This window comes from Protopterus annectens, chromosome 13.part0, assembly GCF_019279795.1.
Source record: "Protopterus annectens isolate FY-2018-M chromosome 13.part0, PAN1.0, whole genome shotgun sequence".
Taxonomy (NCBI): domain Eukaryota; kingdom Metazoa; phylum Chordata; order Ceratodontiformes; family Protopteridae; genus Protopterus; species Protopterus annectens.
In genome coordinates this window covers 887,830,498-887,852,214 of record NC_056747.1, presented here as the reverse complement: position 1 = coordinate 887,852,214, position 21,717 = coordinate 887,830,498, and the positions used below count along the sequence as shown (strand labels likewise).

At 40.1% G+C, this 21,717-nt stretch overlaps 1 protein-coding gene across 1 annotated transcript in view; it reads left to right on the top strand.

The window, feature by feature from the left end:
• Positions 1–21,717, top strand: part of NF1 (neurofibromin 1) — a 5,218,972-nt gene that overhangs the window by 4,534,071 nt on the left and 663,184 nt on the right. Inside the window, exon 47 of the mRNA XM_044054637.1 lies at positions 384–510. Within this exon, the coding sequence (XP_043910572.1) occupies positions 384–510 (127 nt within the window). The remainder of the gene's footprint in view (positions 1–383; positions 511–21,717) is intronic.

Below are 21,717 nucleotides of genomic sequence, written 5' to 3'. Positions count from 1 at the left end.
AAAATTGTGAAGCATCTAAATTTATTATATTTTGTGGTTTGACAGCAGTCATTAATGTAGTGTAATTAGCTTTATTGGCTCTGACATTTAATTGTACACTATTGATTTTTTTTAGAAAAAGCATTTTTGTCATTTCAGTTTATTTGTGATGTGAATACTAAAAAGTTCTTTTAAAGAAAAAGAAAAATTGTGTTTCAAGAGTTTGTGAATAAATCAAACATTGCCTTACCAGTGCACATTTTCTTTTCATTTTCAGCAAACATTTTCAATTCATGTGAAGACCATCATGCCCATTGCTTATTTATATAGTATCTGTTGACCAAAATAATAAGAAATAACATTTATTTTGACCTTTTTACAAATGTTGTTTTGTCTTCCATTAGAGCCCAGAGGAGGTCTTTATGGAAATAAGACGACCACTAGAATGGCACTGCAAGCAGATGGATCATTTTGTGGGCCTCAATTTCAACTCTAACTTCAACTTTGCACTAGTTGGACACCTTTTGAAAGGTTGTTGAAGATGATTATTTTCACCTTTTATATTTGATTGTTTCAGTTAATACAGGTATAATGCCAACTCTTTATGTATCTGCATAGAAAATGTATAAAGAGAAAAGATGGAGTTTGCATCAAGGTGCTAATGTTTCATGCTTCATTCATTAAGTTGTAGCTGTCAGGTTCTGGTATGTACCCAGCTACTTCATCTGCTAGTTGGCTTTATTGCTTACTGTTCTCTTTTTAAAGTCCATGTCTGTGACCATGGTGGTCTGCCAAAAAGGACATCACCTCAGGAAGGATCATTTAAGAGAGCATACCTGAGTTCCTTTTCAAGAAAGCCTTAGTGTGTCATCGGTAGAAGGTAAGACCCTGAGTCTGCTGCCCTAGCCACAGTGTTGGGCCTAGTTTTAGGGAGCTCTGCCATTGTCTCCAGAGCCTAACCTACAGGGGGGGGGGACAGGTAAGCCAAATAATTAATGGACTTCAGACTGGTAGAGGAAACACCCTCTTGGCTTATTCTTTCTAAAACCTAAAAACTGTTTATCCTTTAAAAAGATGTAATGGTGCTAAAGGAGGAGGCTATCTTGAAGAAAACCATAGACAGGTGACATATTACTATCCTTGTCCATTTCGGTTGTAGGGATCTCATTATTCTTTAAATTTATTTTGTAGGAAAGTGTGGGGAAGGAAGACCCTCACTTTCTCCTACCTTCTTTGGGGGGGGGGGGGGGGCTGACCTCACCTTTTATGAGGCAATAAGCATAAGATGGATAGATGCGGGATATCAGGTGGCAGGGAACTGATTTTAAGAGAAGTAATCATTGGTGGTGGTGCTAGGTTTTTATAGTCTTCTTCAGGACCCGGCAACGTTGTCATTCCTCATTCCATGCACTCATGAGAAGTCCCACATGATATTAAAAAGTGTATGCATATTTTATGTTTCTGCCATACCTACATCAGTTTGGTCTAACTTGACCTTTTAATTGTCATGTTAATGTATGTAACCTTGCATGGTCTAGGCCCCGATTATCTAAGCATTCCTTACAACCCAGTTTTAGACCCTGTTTATTTCTTCCAGAGTTAATGGTTTCTAGAGTTTGAGTGGAAACATCCAGATTTCCCTCCTGTTTTTTTTTCTACCATGCATCACATATTTGTAACTTCCTTCTTGGTAGAGTCTGTCATTGTCTAAATTTAGGATGTCCCTTGAAATGTGCCATTTTAATTTGGGATTCTGTCAACTATGATTATTACTGCTTTTATGTACTTTAAAGTTTTAACATGAGCTCTTTGGCTATAAAGTGAAAGCCACTCAATCTGAAAGATGTCAACATTAAATTCAAATTTAATAAATTCATGTTTACGCTACATAAACTATCAAGAGCAAAATAATGCTTTCAAATTACCCCTTAAAATCTACTTTCTAAACCATGGATAAATCCCCACAACAAATAGAGCATAAATACAGTAAAGTTGCAGAAAAAAAAAAACACACACAAATTGACTGTACCTTATAAACTAGCCTGTATTTCCAACACTAACTCTACTTCCCGTATATAAGAAAGAATTAACATCTGTATGCATTCTATACATATATATCCATCAACCAGAGCTATTTGTTGATTCCAGTGCCTTCACATATACAAAATAGCAACAGAAGTAGGACATGGTTCGGCTTCACAAAATTACATGGCATTTGTGAACTAGGAGTTAGTATATTGTGTATATCAGGCACTTACTTTCTGTCTAGGCCAAGAGTATGACATGGCTGATTTTATTATCTCCAAGGAGTTTTCACTCATAAAGATCATAAGGAGAAGGCAGGAAGAACTCCATGTGTAGCAGACCAAAGAGACTCTTTATGTCACCCTGCTAAAGACATCTGCCATTTGCTAACTTGCAGTGGTAGGATGGTGCAGAGATCCACACCAAAAAGGGAAAAAAGAGAAGCACATCCAGAGGGATAAAAGAAAGGTAGATTCTGGAACTTCTGATTTCAGTGGCGACTCTTGGTATGAGGCTGTCTGCCAGTGCTGTGGCACAGAGGAATAAATGCCTAACTTTGACCTAGGCAACCCAGTTTCAATTAGTGGCTCATAGATATTGGATGCCCTGTCTTGCAGGGAGGGCATTACTGCCATATGATCCGTGATGAAGACCAGATTAGAAGGGGGGGGTATGGTCTGTGGAGGGGAAAGGGATGGACATTGATCTCTTGCAGAGGTGGGGCGATATATCAGCATGTCCCCATTGCTTGTCTGCCTCTTGGCCATTTCCAGCTGATGCAGGAGGAAAGGTAGTGCACAATGAAAAAAATTCCAACCTTGTGGATGATGTCATCACTACTGGCACTCAACCAATTTTTTCATAGAACAGATGGGTTCATTGAGCATCGCAGGGAGGGTGACTAAATATTCATGGGTGCCAGACCAAAAAAAAAAAGTGTGAGGGGGTCTACCCTTCAGAAGCACTTGAAGAACCCTCAGGCTTGTTGCGTACTGTTATCAAAGCCTGAGCCGTCACCCTTCAGGATATCATCAAGCCTCTGGTTACTAGTACATCTTATTGGTCTAAAGAGCAGGCTTTATGTCTTTCATTGGAAGTCTTGTTGCCCAACAGCCATCTCAGAACACCAGAATGGGAGGGTAGAATTCCCACAGTCATTGTTAAAGAAGATGTCTGTATCTTCAACTTGAGTCTAGGCACTTCTTCCTAGGATTCTTAAATCCCTGATGGTTGTCTGTCGACTAAGACCTTGGCACTCATAAGGAGGGCCTACTATTTACCAAGACAGCAGGCTGTAGGTGAGTGTTTTCCCCTCCATAGCCTTAGCTACCCTCTGCTGTAGGATTTGGCTTAGTTGACTTAGTTTCATTCAGTTTTTTTGTAGCCTGCAGCTAGATTCAGAACAACTCTCTGTGTCTAGAGTTCATCTCCCAAGAAGAATAGGAACACCCTCTTCGTTTTGAGGATTAAGACCCCCTCTGATATTGAAGAGGATAGGTATTGGACTACAGGTCACAACTTAACTCTCCTCTGGGCTTTGACACAGATAGCAAGGGACACTTTGGCCTCTGATTCTCCATCAGATAGTACATCATCCGATATCACTCAGAAATGAGAGAATACTTCATGTGGCAAACTCTAGAGTCCTCTGACTCACATAAGAGATAATAGGACCTCCTGACTCTTGTACCCCCCCCCACACTGCAAAGAACATTGTGATGTTTTTCATACAGCATCCCTGAAGTCAGATTCTCACTTCCCAACCCTGCTCCATACAGACCTTGCATATTTTGTAAGATTAAGCCTCTTCAGGTTTCTGTATAAGATCCCCATTGCAGGTCCTGGCACAGTGTCCCCAGAAACTGCCAAGGGAACTAGACGTTCTCTGGGCAGAAGATTTTTTTAAACACCTTTATTGAGTTATCATTTGAGGCGTAGGCAAATGTACTTTAGCAGAACAGAAAACAAACCACATTAACATTTTTCCATTTGCATACATTATACACCACATCTTTTCCTTTTTGCAACTCTCACCAGTCCATCATTGCATAAATTGCTGAATTCCTGCTTTCCCTTACACCTCATTCCACTTCCTCCTCCGGAACATTATTATGCATGTATTGTTGTACATTTTTCATTTATTTATGTAAATTGCTCCCTGATTGATTGTTATAATTATCATGCAATATTTTATATGCCCTACTAATTATCCCTTTTAACAGCAGCTTCTGTTCTAGATTCAAGTAAAAACTCCACCAGATCAGGTCTTTCACTTAAGATTCCCACATCCCTTTCTCTTTGTCTGTATGCTATCAATCCCTGGTAAGGAAGTTATTCTGTAAACTGCAGTCCAAATGTCTTCTTGGCCTCATCCCACTCACTTACCTTTCCCTCTCTTGTTAATTTGCTCCCAATCCCTTGGTTCCTTTGCCAGTTTTCTCCAGTAAATTCCAGCCTTCTCTTGCCCATTTTCTGTACCCCTACTTACAGAGATCCCTATTGGCAAAATCTCCATTCTCACGTTGTGTTAGTTCTTAGAATACATTCTGCTACGTTATGAATATAATTGATCTGCATTCAAAGTACCTTTGCTCAGTATTTCTTGAACTCCCCCAGCTTCATCATCTTTCCTTTCCATTTTGAATTATAACTTTCTGCTTGTGTTATGTATATGAGACTAAACTCTGTAGTTCTAAAATATCCCTTCAAGTTAGATGATCCTAATCCACCTTATTCTATTGGGTAGATGAACTTTATTCCACTTAACTCTTCTCTTCCTAGATGAATCCCTTCAACATTTTCTTAATTATTGTCCACGACTTCTCTGGTTGATAAAAATGTACCTGCCCCATGTATAAAGTTAAAGGGGCTAAAAATGTCACAGCTTGCATATTATTCTCCTTATCCATAAGCAAGAGCTTCTAATTTCTCAGTTTTCTAAGCTTAACTTTTGCTTAGTCTCTTCCTACATATCCTTAGTTGCCATACCAGAAGCCTTTTTAATCCATACTTGTAAATATTTGATCTTGTTGTGTCATATGGGTATTGCTAAACCAGTTTGTATGTGGTTATATAATTTACAGCTGTAGCATTTGTTTTATCTTCAGTAATTGTATATCCCAAAAGACTTTAAATGGGCTCAAAATGTTCCATCACACCGAGATGTTATTTTCTGGATTTATCAGGTACAAAATCATCTGCAAATATAGCCAACCTTTCTGGATTACCATACCAATGTCTGTCCTTGCATTTCTGAGTCCCTTTTTTTTTTTTTTTGCCAGTGACTCTAAATATAAAGCAAATAATAAGGGAAAAAGAGGACACACTCCTGCCTGATTCCTCTGTTCAAACACAACTTATCAGAGAGGAACCCTTCCTCTTTAATTCCTGCTTCCAGTCATTCATATGGCATCCTAATTAAACTTATTATTGTATCAGGGAATGCAAATGCTTCCATTGCCCTACTAATGAAATCCCAGCTTATTCTGACAAATGCTTTCTCTGCACCAAAATCCACCAACCACAGCACCATTTTCTTATATTCTGCTTCCCTCTGGGTCATCATTGCTGCATTAATGTTGTCAGATGTTTGCATCTGTTCCACAACGCTGCATGAACCCATGTCTGTCAGTTTTGGCTGCACCTTTGCCATTGTTTTAGCTAGTATAGAAGTAAACACTTTATAATCATGGTAAGAAATTAGTCTTTACTGTCTTTGGGTAATATAACCACTACAGCTTTCTTCAAAATGTTGGTGCGGAAATTCCCCTCCTTGTAAAATACTGTTAAAGTCTTCAGGATTTTTATCACCATCTTCCCTACTAACTTCCCTGAAGATTGATTTTACATAACTGTTTTTATCTCATCCCTTCTGTTTTAACTGTTGTTCAGCCTTGTTTTTTTTAACTTTGATATAATTAAATGTTCCAAAAATATTATTTCCATTTGTGTTTTTTTTTATTTCCACATTTCTCTGTTTTTTTTTTTTTTACAAATTTTCATAACATTTCTGAAATATCTGTAAAACCTCTACAGGATCTCTGGTTATTTTCCTTGTTATAGGCTGTCTAATTTTTGCAACAGCACTTTTTCTGCTGCCCAAGTCATTGTTTTAACTTTTTTATGCTGTGGAATTATCAAGAAATAGTTGCTAGGAGCAACCTTTTAAACTCGTGCATGTTATGTAGATATTCCTTATTTTCTCTTTAGTTCTCTGCATTCGTGACTCTTCTTGTTCTCTGAGCTTTCCCTTATTTTGCAGTACCTAAACTTTTGTCAGCCCCTCTAATTCCCATTACTTATTAACCATATTTTTCTCTCTTATTTCTATCCTGTTTTTCAACTCCATTTTTATTTTATACTACTCACTAACTATAACTTCTAAAAATATTTCCATCTTCCCTAAAAACTCTCACATAATTTCCACTATACATTCCTTAAATTTCTTTCTTTTTAACAGGTAGGTAGGAAAGCATCAGTGCCTCATTTTTTCATCATTACCCTGCATTTTTATCTGTTTTTAATTGTTGCATGATCTAACATAGTTATTGGATGCGCGTTTAAACTTTTAATTAAATCCATATATCATGCAAAATATGGTTTATATTTAGTCTAGCCCAGTTTTTGTACTTTGGGGAATAATGTGTAAATTTTGATTGTGTTCCAGCTACTGAATTTACATCTTCCATAGCAGATATTTTCATAAATTTCTTCAGAAATCCACAGTCTTTTGTTATAATTTCCCTTCTAGGCTCCACAGATACATCCTCAGTGTTGCAAATCAAGTTCTAGTTCCCCACCTATAAGTAATATTCCCAGATGAAAGCTGATTATTTCTCCCAAAATTTTATTAAGCCCTGTAATAGCAGTTTTGATGGAATATAAATACACTCCAGCATAATCCGTCTCCCTTGCCAGTAGCCCTTTAACCACAAATCTTCCATTATTGTCTTTTTCCACCTCTTCTGTCACTTTTGGAGCCACTGTAGCAATTAGTAAAATTGCTTCCCTTGTCCTTTGTCCCCTGATATTCTGCTGAGCATCCATACTGAAATCCTTTCTTTGTCAAATTCACATGTTTTTTTTCTTTCCAAATGTGTCTCCTGCAGCATTGTTGTTTGCACTCTGTATTTCTTTCCTTTTTGTCTATACCTGTAAGGCATTTATGTTTAAGGTAATATGGGTAGTATAGCCATTATGATAACAATCTGTTGTTCCCACCTATTGTACATGACCGTTTTTTTAAATGTGTATTTCCAGCGTTTGTTACATGTACACACATTAATATTTAGCAAGCTGATTGTTTGTAAAGTAGTATATTCTCTTCTGCATTTGAACCCCGTCACATTTTTAAGACTTTTTGTTTTAATGAAAACTCGCAAACAAAAAACTAAATACATTTATAAAATACCCCATCACCTGTTAACGTAGAACAAACACACAAAACTGTGTACATCTTCAAAAATGAACTTTAACCCTCCAGATAGGAACAGTTACCCCGAATCAACAGCTGTACCAACAGGCATTGCCTAATCTAAAACATTAAGTTTTAGCCCTAAGAAAAAGGGCTGCACTGTCTATATCTTTAAATGAAGCTAAACTGTACAGTGTTCTGTTAAATGTGTAAGTATTAAGGTTGCTAAGGAGGCTGCTGTCTTATTCACTTCCCTTAATTTCAAAATTTACTTTTCATTGAACTCTTTGCCATTGTACCTTTCAAATGTTCCATTTCCCTCATCAAAGAATGCTCACAACTGTCCGGATTAATTTGTCTCCATGAAAAAGTACTCTGCAATGAATCTTTGTAAATTTAATTCAGAACAGAATGTACAGCTGCCTTCAGCTGCTGACTTCTTGACTCCCACTGAACATTTGCTAGTGGAACAATAAAACAAGCTAATGTCTTTGCAGGTGTTAGAAACTTGACATTTTCATTACTTTCATCCCTTTGTCTTATTTTTAAAGACTACTTGCTTAGAAAAAAAACTTGGTTGTAGCATAAGCCAAACACATTAATCTAAACATTCACCCTTGTAAAAATAAGAGAAAATATCTTAATTCTACATATACTCGGTACATGTCTACACCCTAGCCTCACCCTAGCAACCCAAGATCACAGCATATTAATGCTAAACTTGCTTTTGTCCAGACTTTTTCCCTTATGCTGTAATGCATATATTTCTTACAACTTAAAAAGTGCTTGTTTACTTTAATATCTGTAACTCGTATAACAGTCACTGAAAACACTCCCCCAACATTTAAAATACCCCTGACTAGCACATTATACAAAACTGTTTTACTGTGCATAGCATGCAGTTTATATCATGAAATGTTTTGTACAAATACTAATAAGAACAAAAATAGTTTTACTTGGTTACCTTTTCTTGCTTTTCATGGCCTTCAAAACATTAATGACCTAAAGTGTGGTATAAGCTTTATAGTCCACCCACAAGTTTAACAAGTTCAACGAAAGTCCAGTCTTAGGCACTTTTTCTTGCAAAGCTACAACTCACAAATGTTTGATGCTTTATAGGATCCAATTTTTCACTAATTTCAGTGCTGCTGGCCTCCTTCCTGCTGTTTTCCATCACCCAACACTAGACTGTGGTTCTAGTACAATGTACTCCTGATTCTTGTAGTCAACTCCTGTGTTTTTTTTTTTGTTTCTCAAGCATTTTCCTTAGGAATATTGGAAAAGGTTTTACTAGCAAAATGTCTCTGTAAAACTAACTTTGAGAAAAATGACAAGCAGTGTCCCCCTCCGCTTGCTGCCCCACTTTTTCTGGATAAACTTTATTTACTCCTAAATCTATTCTGCATCAAAAAAATGAATTTGATCGTACATGAAAAAAAACTTTCAAAGTAAGAGGGAATGTGCACAATAGAAGATTAAGTCCCATGTTAGTCTAAACAAGCAAATCAGGGAACTAGTTAAGTCTCTGAAAGCAGACTTTGAGATACAAATAGCCTGCAAAGCTAAGGATAACCATAATGCATTTTTCGGTTATGTCCACATTCTTGATGGCAGCACCCAACAATGTGCAAAATTAGTTGTAGATGGCATCTGCTATACTCAGCCAGAAGATAAAGAAAATGTCCTGTCTGACAGATTCAGTTCAAATTTCACCTCCAGTCCCCCCCCCCCCAAAATACCCAGCACCACTCCACCGCCAATTATCACCAAAGCACATGTTGCCACTGCACTCTATAAAGCTAATAATATGGCATCTGTGGGGGCCTGACAGTGTACTGGGTTGCTTCTTAAACAGCTTAAATCAGGACTTACCAGGCCCATTATGATCTCTGTTTAACCACAGCCTCCATTGGCTTTGTCTAGATAGAGTGGAGGACTACAACAGTCATCCCTCTGCATAAAGGGGGACCATTTACTGACCCAGGAAATTACAGAGCCATAAGTTTGACTACTGTTATATGTAAGGCCATGAAAAGAATAATCATGGACCTGATAAATAATGACAGAAGACCTCCAAACAATGGACCCAACCCAGTTTGGCTTTGTCAAGAGCAGGTCATGTCTAGTGAACCTGGTGGATTTTTTTGAGAAAGCCAGTGAGGGCAAAATAGTACATACCACCTCCCTTGACTTGGCCAAGGCATTTGACACAATTCTTCACTCTGGGTATTATAACTAAACTCTCAAAACTGGGCTTAAATCCCCAAGTCACCAGATGGATAGCCAGTTGGCTTATGGACAGGGCATGTGTGGTTAAAGTGGGTGAATCCAAATCCAGCAAAAGGCCATTTATTAGTGGTGTGCCACAGAGCTCAGTACTGAAACCATTCCTGTTCAGAATATGCTTCTCTGAAGTCAAGGTTAATGTGGAAGGCCTCTGGATGACAAAGTGTGCAGACGACTGCAAGCTGAGGCAATCAATGAATCCACCAACAATGTAGATATCCTTCTGTAGGGTCTAGATCAGACATGATTGGTGCTAGAGCCACGGCTGAAATGTAAATACAAAAAAATGCATTATCATACCCTTTGGAAAGTCAAATATCCCTGCAAATTACAACATCAGTAGCACACCCCCTAGAGTAGACTCAGAGGTGAGAGTTCAAGGTACACAGATAGATAGTAGCTTGAACTTTGACTGCCATTTGTCCACAGTGATGAGGAAATCCTTTTATGTGGCACAACTTATAAGTGATGGTATGACATCCAGATCTGAGAAAATTGTAGTCCCGGTGTACTCAGCTCTCATTAGACCAATAATTGAGAACAGTACGCCATTTGGCATGTACTTGACTAGGCATTTAAAGGAACTGTGGTGAACTCAGAGGTTCCTCACAAAGAAAATACAGGGTGTAAATAACGTGAACTATGTGGATAGTCTAAAAGCCCTAGCCCTTTACTCTGCCTTCTACCAACTATTAAGGGGTGACCTAATCCTGACCTACAAGACACTCTCAGATCCAGCCCTGACATAGCTGATACACATCTGCAAGTCAAACTCACGAGGGTCACCCGATCTGTGGATCTAAACTTAGTCAGCGACTCAAACAAAGCATGCTGGAGAGACAGATGTGTCTCGGACATTGCCCCTTTTTTGGAATAGGCTTCCTATTCACATTAAGCAGAGCCCTTCTCTGGCTGTCTTCAAACACAGTTTAGATCAATGGATGGAAAATCGCAAATTCAAGCTTGGAGTAGTGCTTATGTCCCTTATCGACAGGGGCAGTCTATAAGATACTCAGGGGACAGGCACAAATCCACACCATTCTCTTGCCCCTAAGGGCCATATATTGGGTAAAATCAGGTTATATTGACTAGGCTTGTGAGGGCCCCTAAGCCTTTAGCCTAGTAATCTGGTATGAGCCTATAAACTCATAAAAGTTCCAAAATTCAAAATGTTGATTATAGCTGTAGGTTACCTTGCCCTTCCTGGGGCTGTCAGACTACTCTACTTGTTGACATTAAAGTTCAACAATTCATATCCCCACCTCTCTGTCATCAAAGGACACAGTCAGTACCTGAGGTTTGTAGTGGGTGGTCACCATTATGAATTAACCTGGTTTGGCAAGATGTTCATCGTGTATACAGCTGCAGTCATAACAGATGGGTTATCCTGCCGTCAGACGGATCCTCGGTCGGCCGAATTCCAAAGTCTAGGTCCGACGTCGGTTGTCTTCGCTTCCTCCCTGACGTCAGTGCGGCAGGGGTATAAAAGAGGCAGCCGACACCATTTTCTTCAGTCTTTCTTGCTGCGCGGTGCCCGAAGCAGAAGCAGTTCGCAAGTGCCGGTCGGCCAGCTCCTGAGATTTATGAAAGTATTTCAGCCGAAGTCTTCTTGAAAGCTAAGTACCCCATTGGGGAAACTTTTCTTGCCTCAGATCGATGTCAGACAAAGTTAATAATTGTATTTCATGTGGGAAGCAAATACCGCATAAGGATTTCACTCTTACTGTATACCTTGCTTAGGCCCAGACCACAACGTCTCGGCCTGCCGTTTTTGTGCTAGATTCAACAAACGCACTATTAAACATTGGGCAGAGTTCGCCCTTCACTTTTTTGGCAAAAAATGTAATTATATTATGTCGTCGGATACTCCGACTCCAGTTTTGAGCAAAAAACACAAAGATAAGGACCGGCATACGAGGTCCGCACCACCTACTGATACCACGCTAAGGCCGACTACCTGTTCTCCGGTACTCAGCGAGGCACCTACGCAGCCCCTGAGTACTGATGACAATGCATTACCGGTGTCTTCAGTACCCAAGGTCGCAGGTTCCTCAGCCCCCGTTCCTACTACAGATACCGATGCCACTCCTGGCGGGGAAACTCAGAATTTAGACATGCCTGCCATTTCTCAAGGGGTCTTCACGCCTTCCTCCTTCTCTATTAAAGCCTTCACTAAATCTAAAACAGCCATGAAAACCAAAAAACAGGTTCCTCAGACACCCGCTCAAGGCACCATGCCTAAAAAGCAGATGCTTAAAATGGCTGAGGATTTGATTACTCTTATCAGGGGTTCTCAACCCCCCTCTGACAAAAGGCCTAGATTAGAGGAAGACTACCCTTCCTCAGATCAAGCTTCTATTACCTCAGAACTATCTGAGGACCAGGATTGTACCTATTCTCCATTCGAAGACTCTGATGCAGAGGAGTCTATTCCCTCGATCTCCCCCCCTGAGGACTTCTCTTTTGGGGAAACCCTGCATACATTGAGGGAACACTTTCACTGGGAAGGCCAAGATTATTCAGATTCCAAGAAAAGGCCCAGGGAATTTCTTCTGCTCCCCCAGCATAGGCCTTTGGCTATCCCTCCTGTTTTAGATATATTGGATGATGTGTACACAGAAGCCAGCCTTAATCCTGATTCTTTGCCTCCAGCTCCTGTTAAACCAGACAGGTATTACTGGGTTCCTGATTCTCACCAGTTCCTATATAAAAGCCATACTGCTGACACAGAAACTATTTCACAGGGTCCCAAGGGAATTAAGGCCTCTACTGCTAAAAACCCATTACCTTCAAAGAGAGATTCCAGATCTTTAGAAGGGTGGGGGAAAAAGGTGTACACCTCGGCCACTTTAACCGTGAGGGCATTAAACTGTCCGTTCCATATGTTAAAGTATCAACAGTTTTTGATAGCTCAGCTGAAAAGCAAAATGAAACAACCAGAACAACCAGATTTAAAAGAGTTGCAGGATTTGTTGCATGGTGCAGAGCAAGTGGGTAAACATACCTTGCAGTGTGGTTTTGATGCTTTAGAGGCCTCATGTAGAGCTGCTGTTACGGGGTCTGTTATACATAGGCATGCTTGGCTCAAAGAGCAAACCTTACCAGATCATGTCAAAGCTAAATTATTAGATGCACCTCTTCAAAAAGATGTATTGTTTGGTGTTAAAGCAGAGGAGGTGCTAAAGAAAATGGAGGAAAAAGCGAAATCAATGCAAACAGTGAAAGATTTCCTGCAGGTACAGCCTCCACGTTTCAGCAGAAACTGGCCTTCAAAAAATTGGTCCTTTCCAGCCACGGACAGACCTCAAAGGGGCAGATACAGGCGTCCAAGGGGTAGAGGGCAACCGCAAGGATCTTTCAGAGCCAGACAGTGGCAAGCACCAACCCCAAGAGGTGGAGAAGATAGATCACAGTCTTTCAGAAAACAGACACAATGACTTCCCCCTACACCTGCCAAGCAAAGCTTTAATGGCAGCACCTTTGGGCGGAAAACTGACATTATTCTCAAAAAATTGGCATATTGTTACAAAAGACAAATGGATTCTGGGCATTATAGACAGAGGCTACAGGTTCCACTTTCACACCCTTCCAAAAATGAGAGGCATGCCAAACCTGCCACAAAATCAAAGGGCAGAGGCACAGAAACAAATTTCAGCTCTCATGGACATGAAAGCAATTCAAGAGGTACCTGCAAAAGAACAAAGTCAATGGTTTTATTCCAGACTATTCCTGGTACCAAGGAAAGACAAAGATTGGAGACCTATCTATCCTAAACACATATCTACAGGTGCCAAAATTCAAGATGCTCACATTACAGCAGCTTCTTCCCATGCTGGGCAAGGAGTCTTGGCTGGTAACATTGGACCTCAAAAAGGCATACCTGCATGTCCCTATCAGACAAGATTGCAGAAGATACCTCAGATTTCTTGCAGGTTCAACCCATTACCAATTCTCTGCATTGCCCTTTGGCTTATCTACTGCGCCCAGAGTGTGTACGAAATGCCTGGCATCAGTAATCGCCTTCTGCAGACTACAAGGGATACAAATCTACCCATATCTGGACGACTGCTTGATCCAAGCGCACAGCAAGGACATACTACTGCAGCACCTGGCGTTTGTAATAAAACTGTTGAAGTTCCTGGGATACACAGTCAGCAAAAAGAAATCAAAACTAATACCCTCTCAACAAATAATTTTCCTGGGTGCCAACTTGGATACAACCACCCAGATGGCCTACCTCACGCCAGACAAGCAAGGGCAACTGTCTCAATACTTCAGAAAAATGGCAACTTACACCAGGCTAACTGCAAGGAAAGTCCTGCAGGCTCTGGGATTTATGGTATCTTACATCCTACTTATCCCATGTGTAAAGCTGCATATGAGGAAACTTCAGTGGTACCTAAAAAACTTATGGTCTCAACACAGCCACAGCTTGGAAGCAATTATACCACTCATTCCATGCCTTCAAAAGGAATTTATGTGGTGGGCTCAAGCTTGCCAAAGAAACACAGGTCTTCCTTTCTGTGTACCTCAAGCAACTCAAATCATCACAACAGACGCCTCAGACTACGCATGGGGAGCACACATGACAAATCAGTGCATTCAGGGAAAATGGGCACGAAAAGAGAAGCTCCTTCACATCAACCAAAAGGAAATGCTAGCCATGCAAAAGGCTATTATGACCTTCAAAGACCTACTGCATCCAGGCCAGCTGTTGATAAGGACAGACAACACCACAGTGATGTGGTACATAAACAAACAGGGGGGGAACTCATTCATACCCCCTGTGCAGGCAAGCCATGACCCTATGGAACACAGCACTGGAATTGAAAATTCAACTACAGGCACAATTCCTGCCAGGGAAGGAAAACACACTGGTGGACAACCTAAGCAGAAATATGACAGATCCACATGAATGGAAGTTGCATCCTCAAATTTTCACAAAGATAACTCAGGCATAAGGACAGCCAGACATAGATCTCTTTGCTACCCACAGAAATTGCCAGTTGAAAAAATTTTGTTCAAGGACCTATCATCCACAGGCCTGGAAAGTGGACGCACTTTCCTTCAATTGGGCAACATTGACAGTCTATGCCTTCCCGCCTCTTCCTCTGCTGCCCAAAGTTCTATTAAAAGCCAGAGCAGAGAGGCTGAAAATGATTCTCATTGCTCCAGACTGGCCAAGGCAACACTGGTATCCGCTCCTGAAGAGCCTGACACATTCCCCACCATGGATCCTACATCTAGTCCCTCTTCTGTTGTCCCAGCACAACTACAAAACTCTTCACAGCCATCTCAAAACTCTAAATCTAGCTGCATGGAGAATTCCTTGGTTTCCCAACAGTTTCTACTCTCCAAGGAGGTGCAGGATGTCATCTTGGAGGCCAGAAGACCTTCTACTAGAAAGGCCTACTCCGCCAAATGGAAACTATTTTGTGCCTGGAATCAAAAGAAGGGACAGAATCCTTGGGTAATAAATATACCACAAATTTTACAGTACCTAGCTGAGATGTTAAACAATGGACTTTGCTTCTCCTCCATCAAGGTCCACGCTTCAGCCATTTCTGCACAATACAACGCAGATCCTCCTTTATTCTCACATCCTCTCTTAAGGCAGTTCCTCAGAGGGGCAAAGAATATAAAACTCCCAAGGAAACTACCAGTCTCTGCTTGGGACCTCAACTTTGTATTGGAAAAGCTGACCCTTCCTCCCTTCGAGCCAGCTTCTTCATCAGAGTTACAGTACTTGTCATGGAAAACAGCCTTTCTTCTGGCTATCACCTCAGCTCGCAGGGTTTCGGAGCTACAGGCCCTCATGGCTGTGCAACCATTCATCATTTTCCATCAGGACAGAGTTTCCTTACGAACCAACCCTACCTTTATGCCAAAGGTAGTATCCAGTGAAGCTTTGAATCAGATTATTCACTTACCTACCTTTTATCCTAATCCACAAAACAAAGGGGAAAGACTACTACATTCCTTGGACATTCACAGACGACTTTGTTATTATTTGGACAGGACAAAGCCATTCAGGAAATCTGAGCAACTCTTTGTGTCCTATGCTGCAGGTGCTCAAGGAAAGGCTATTTCCAAACAGACAATTTCAAAATGAATAACCCACTGCATACGCTTTTGTTACTCATTTCATGGAAAAACTGTGCCTGCATGCATCAGATCCCACTCCATCAGAGCCACAGCTACCTCTGCAGCCTTCCTCAGGGGGGTCCCTACCAAGGATATTTTGGAAGCAGCCACCTGGAGTTCAGTGCACACTTTCTCCAAGCACTATCACCTCCCACTATACTCTAAATCTAGAGCGGGCTTTGCCACAGCAGTCCTGCAGGGCATCCTAGCCCCTCCTAGTTCCACTTAGTGCCTACCACCCTTACTTAGCTTTGGGATTCTACCCATCTGTTATGACTGCAGCTGTATGCACGATGAACATAGTACAGTTTTGTACCTACCATAAATGTAGATGTTCGAGTGCTCTACAGCTGCAGTCCAGGTTTCCCTCCCTCCAACCCATGTTAGGACAGGCCTTATGACAAACCCTTTTCATATAACCTTTTGGGGTACTCTTTTATGGTGTATTTGCTTGCAACTACTGTTTTTGATTTATCAACATTGCATTTTTGCATAACATTATGTTTGCCTTCCTTCTGGGGGCACCTGACATCTGAGGCAAGAAAAACTGAAGAAAATGGCGTCGGCTGCCTCTTTTATACCCCTGCCGCACTGACGTCAGGGAGGAAGCGACGACAACCGACGCCGGACCTAGACTTTGGAATTCGGCCGACCGAGGACCCGCCTGACAGCAGGATAACCCATCTGTTATGACTGCAGCTGTATGAGCACTCGAACATCTACATTTATGGTGGGTACAAAACTGTACTTTTTTGCAGAATGTCTGGCACCAATCATAGCTCAGTGCAGAACCAGTGGCATCCACATTTATCCCTGTCTAGACAACTGTATGATACAACTGCAGTTGCAGGAGAGATGTGGAGGGCACTGGAGTATGTACTATAGACTTCCTCAGGCTAGGTTTCTCTGTGAACAAACAGAAGTCAAACTTGTGCCCAGCCTGAACAGTAATCTTCTTGGGTGGCCTCTTGGACACCAAGTCAACAGTGGTTTACCTGCTACTTGAAAACTTTAACTCTCTTTTTGCCTTCTGTCAAGACATACTTGTGAAACCAGTAATAACAGCAAGGGTGATCCTGAGCTTTCTGGGCTACATGACATCCTCTACACTCATTGGTGCCTCTAACCAGATAGAATATGTCAGAAGGGCAAACTGGAATAGTGGAGACAAGATGTTAGAAAAAATGAGGGCATGCCCTTCAGATTCTCTCTCTCAAACTACATTTTGACCATGGGTGCTTTGGACATAGCATAGGGGCATATACCTTGGATTTCAAACTACATGACCCCTGGAGTCCCAGGGAAGCAAAGCTACACATAAACATAAAAGAGATGATGACAGTGGTTCAGGCTGTCATAATCATTAGGCAGTCTGGAAACCTCATGTCCTGCATATAGTAACCGATAAAAACCACAGTCATGTGGATACATGAGCAAGAGTGATGCATAATTACCACCTCTGCAGGCTAGCCACACAGACTTGGTAACAAGCCTTGAATTACAGCTTGCTCTTGAAGACAACATGTGTACCACTGCAGAAGAACTACATGGCAGACCCCTTAAGCAGGACCTCAGCAGACATACATAGGTGGATGCTAGGCAGGGACCCATTCTTAGTCCTCGCATTTAACTGGGTGTACCAGAGATAGAGCTGTTTGTTTCTCCCAGCAGTAAGCAACTGGTATAAATCTGCTTCACAGATCCAGGTAAACCTGCTTGGGCAGAAGATGCATTTTCTCTGGACTAAATGGTTGTTTTTCTCTCTCTCTCTCTCTCTCTCTCTCTGTGTGTGTGTGTGTGTTTGTGTGTGTGTGTATATATATATATATATATATATATATATATATATATATATATATATATACATGTGTGTGTGTGTGTGCATATATATATATATTTATATATATATGTATGTATATGTGTATATATATATATATATATATATATATATATATATATTTATTTAACATTTGTTTACCGGAAAAGTCAGACTTGGAACAAAGCCAATTTTCAGCGGAGGCCCAGGGAGAAATGCTCCAAATGCATGTTTTTGTGATGTGGGAGGAAATCTGAGCACCCGGAGGAAACCCACACGAAAGCAGAAAGGACATGCAGACTCCGCACAGAAGGTACTTCAGACGAGAATTGAACCGGAGAACGTCTTGCTGTGAGGCGACAACGCTACTGCTGCACCACGGCACCATCCATTTTATATATATATATATATATATATATATATATATATATATATATATAAAATGTATTCTTTCCCATACCCTTAATCCCCTGGGTAGTTCAGAAGTTGAAGGAGAAGAGGCTGGAAATTATCTAGATTGCCTCATTCTGGCTTAAGCAACACTTTCTCCCACCTAATTCATACAGTAGGGGAGAACCCTGTACTCTTACATCAGAATGTTACTCTTCTGACTTAGGTTGGGGATAAGTCCGTAGTACAGTCCAAGGTTTCCACACACAGACTAGTAGCTTATAAGATGTTATTGTGTTACCCTTATGCCACCTTTTTCTCTGAAGACATAAAAAAATCAAGAGTAAAGCTAGAAGACCCAGGTACAAGGAAATCATGCCTAGCTAAATGGTAAAGATTCCTCCTCTGGTTCCAAAAGAGGAAACATATGTGCCATTAGTTCTTTAGTATGTATCTGTCTAAGCTGTTCTTTTCATATTTACCTTATGACTCAGTGAAAGTACAGCTCTCGCCTATTTCTGCATACCTGCATGGCATCCGGATCCCTAATGAAGCAATCCCTGAAGGGCCTACTCCACCTGAGGCCACATAGAAACAGATTGGCTATAACATGGGACCTTCATTTTTCTGTGGAGAAACCAATCTGTATTACCTTTTGAACCACCTGCTTCTGTACCTCTAAATTTCTTTATTTGGGAAATACTTTTCCATAAAGCTGTCATGGGGCATGCCTCTCAACTGTCCAGTTTTTCACAGAATGTCCAGAGTTTTGATTCATATTTCCGGTTTATTCCTCATAATAAATTTATGTTTTTCTGGCAAGTCATTGAGGACTGATGTCACTAAATAATGACAGATATGTGAGTTTCAGACTTCATGCCTATTAGAAAATGCATGCTAATGCAAAAACTGTAACTCTAGAAACTTAAGTTTATAGGAAGAACTTCTAGGATTTTGCCCCCCCCTCCCCCCAGTAGTTTTTGTCTTTGTTCAGATTTCTTATGCTAAGAGGTTGAGATGTAGTGTTAACCTGTGCTAGTCTTCACACTACAAGTCTCATGTGCAGAGAAACCTTTTGCATTTTGATAAAGTCTGGGAGCCCCTGCGCACAGACACGCCTCCTTTATGCCAGAAGTAATTGCAGAAGGTGGAGTATGTCAGACTACTCAACCTCCAGTCTTCTTCCATAATCCTCAAAATAAAAGGGAAAGGAACTTGCACTACTTAGATGTGCACAGACAGCTGAGGTACTACTTAGAACTAAAGGTTTTTAGGGGAAAAAAAAGGATCAACTGTTCATTTGTTTTGCAGAAAACAAAGATTGACGAAACAAACTAATTTTTAGTGGCTAGCACAGTGCTTTAACTTCTGCTATAAAGCCCACATCAGGACCTTGCAAGAAAAAAATTCAGGCATCATGCAACAATAGGCATTATAGCTGTCATTGTGTTTCTAAAATGGTTAGTGTCCAGGATGTAACAGAAGCAGCCACTGCGTCTTCAGTGTACATTGATTGTGATATGTTGGACAAGGACTGGATTTTTCTGTCTTATCCTAAATGGCATCCTGCAGTCCTAATCAGTGTACTAATCACCTGTTTTGATTAAAAAAAGCTTTAAGCATCTTCCCTGTAATTTAGCACTACAACGGTGGCCCCAGAAAAGCATAATACATTTGTGTTGGTAACCATAATTATAGATGCCTGAATGTGGTCACTGGTGCAGTCCTACTTTCTTTCTTCCTTTTCAGCTGCAGTTGGCCCATTCCACTTTCACTCCTGTACCTTGCTCCCCTCCTGCCTTTGTTCAGGTTCCCTAAGTAGGGCTTACATTCTTTAGCACAGGCTGCACCCTTGGAGTAAGCCAAACTAGCAGACGCATGTCTGTGCCATGTTTCGGGGCAAGAAAGTACCAAAGATGTTTATGGCAGAAACCACCTATATACCAGGCACCTGAAGTCTGAGGTAAGGGCAACATCAGCCCAGCTGCAGTGGAAGGGTGCTTAGCTGTGAAAGTCAGGCCAGACATCCATCTCAAAGACTGGCAGAGACACCTTGTAAGTATGAGAGTAACATTGGTCAAACGTGAGCATCTACAGGTATGCCAAATTGGCTAGGTAACTGAAAAGAAATTGAGAGACAGCCTAGTCATTGTCATCATCAGCCTCCTTTTTTACCATTTTATATGGGGTTGGGATGTGTCTCATCACTGTTAGTCAGTATGACTAAATCATGTAGAACCACTGTTTACACTACTGAGTGGCTAGTTGCCGTAGCTAAAATAAGCTTTGAACTCCAGAAGTACTTAAAATATTAGAAAATCTGTTTCTTATATATACGGTTAAACATTAAAAAAAAAAACAAATGTAAAGGCTGTATTGATCAAGTTAAAGTAGGTCATATTTCTCTCAGAAATTTTGTTGCATTAGATTTTAGATTTGGCAGGGCTGATTCAGGATATCAACAGTAGGCTGCTCCTTTAGCTGATTTAAGTAGTACAGGAGTTAAGTGAAAAACTGTTCATCTTTAAAGTAGTTAAATGAACTGTATTTTTCTTGGGGGAGCGTTTTAATTTTGTTGGGATGTTAGGAGAGAGAATTGCTTAAATTGTTTTTTACCACATGGGGTACCAGGTTAAACCCTGCAAAACAAATAATAAATTTCAAAGTTTAGAAAAAGTAGTTTAGATTTTGTACATCCTGTTTATCTTATTTCACTACCTTTATTTTAGGTACTTAAGACTGTCAAACATAAGCTTATAGGTCAGTTGGTAATTGTGAAGTACAAGAAATTGTGGGAATATATACTGGTTAGTAAAATTTATGCCAATATTGTTAATAGAGAAGCAAATCAATATTTACAAAATTAAATTATGGAAGATTACTGTTGATGGGGACACCAGCCAGTCAGAGATGATTGTATATATTATTATTATGGCGTATTTCTTTGTAGATCCTTTGGTAATCTGTATAGAGCAAAGGCAGAATGTATATATATATATATATATATATATATATATATATATATATATATGTAAATGCATATGCAAATGCCAAAATGCCATGACTTTATGTGTTGTGTTTTATTAAATAAAGTCATTGAAAAGCCTCTCTGTTGTGCAAAGCTAATGAGGAAAGGTTGTTTATTTGTCATGTAGTAGAAACTATATGACATGTTTTTGTACTGTGTAGGCATATAAATGCATTTATGGATTATGATTTTAAACAAATATATAGGAAAGTATGTCCAGAATCTTGATTTGGTTTATGACTCTATATGGGAAATAATGCTACTCACAAGAAGTCTTTGCAAAGTGGTTGAATGAAAGTTTTTTTTGTTTTGTTTTTGTTTTTTGCATTTAGCCTATTTGGAAGGGAATGAAAGCAGAACTTATACTGAATAAAGTATGAGATGTTAGTGTATTTAAGAGTGCAGCTGTGGTTGGGGCAGCAAGAGCAGTAAGGGGGAATTATTTTTATGTAGGTATTGTATCATTTCTGTGGTTTGATTAATTGTTTATTTGTAAATATTGGGTATATTTTTATATACATCTGTAAATTAGTTTTAATTAGTTAATTACCCCAACTCTTTTTTTATAAATGCAACATGATTTTTTTATAACTGCCGGTGCTGTTAGCAGTTCATGCAAATGAGACTTCTAATCTG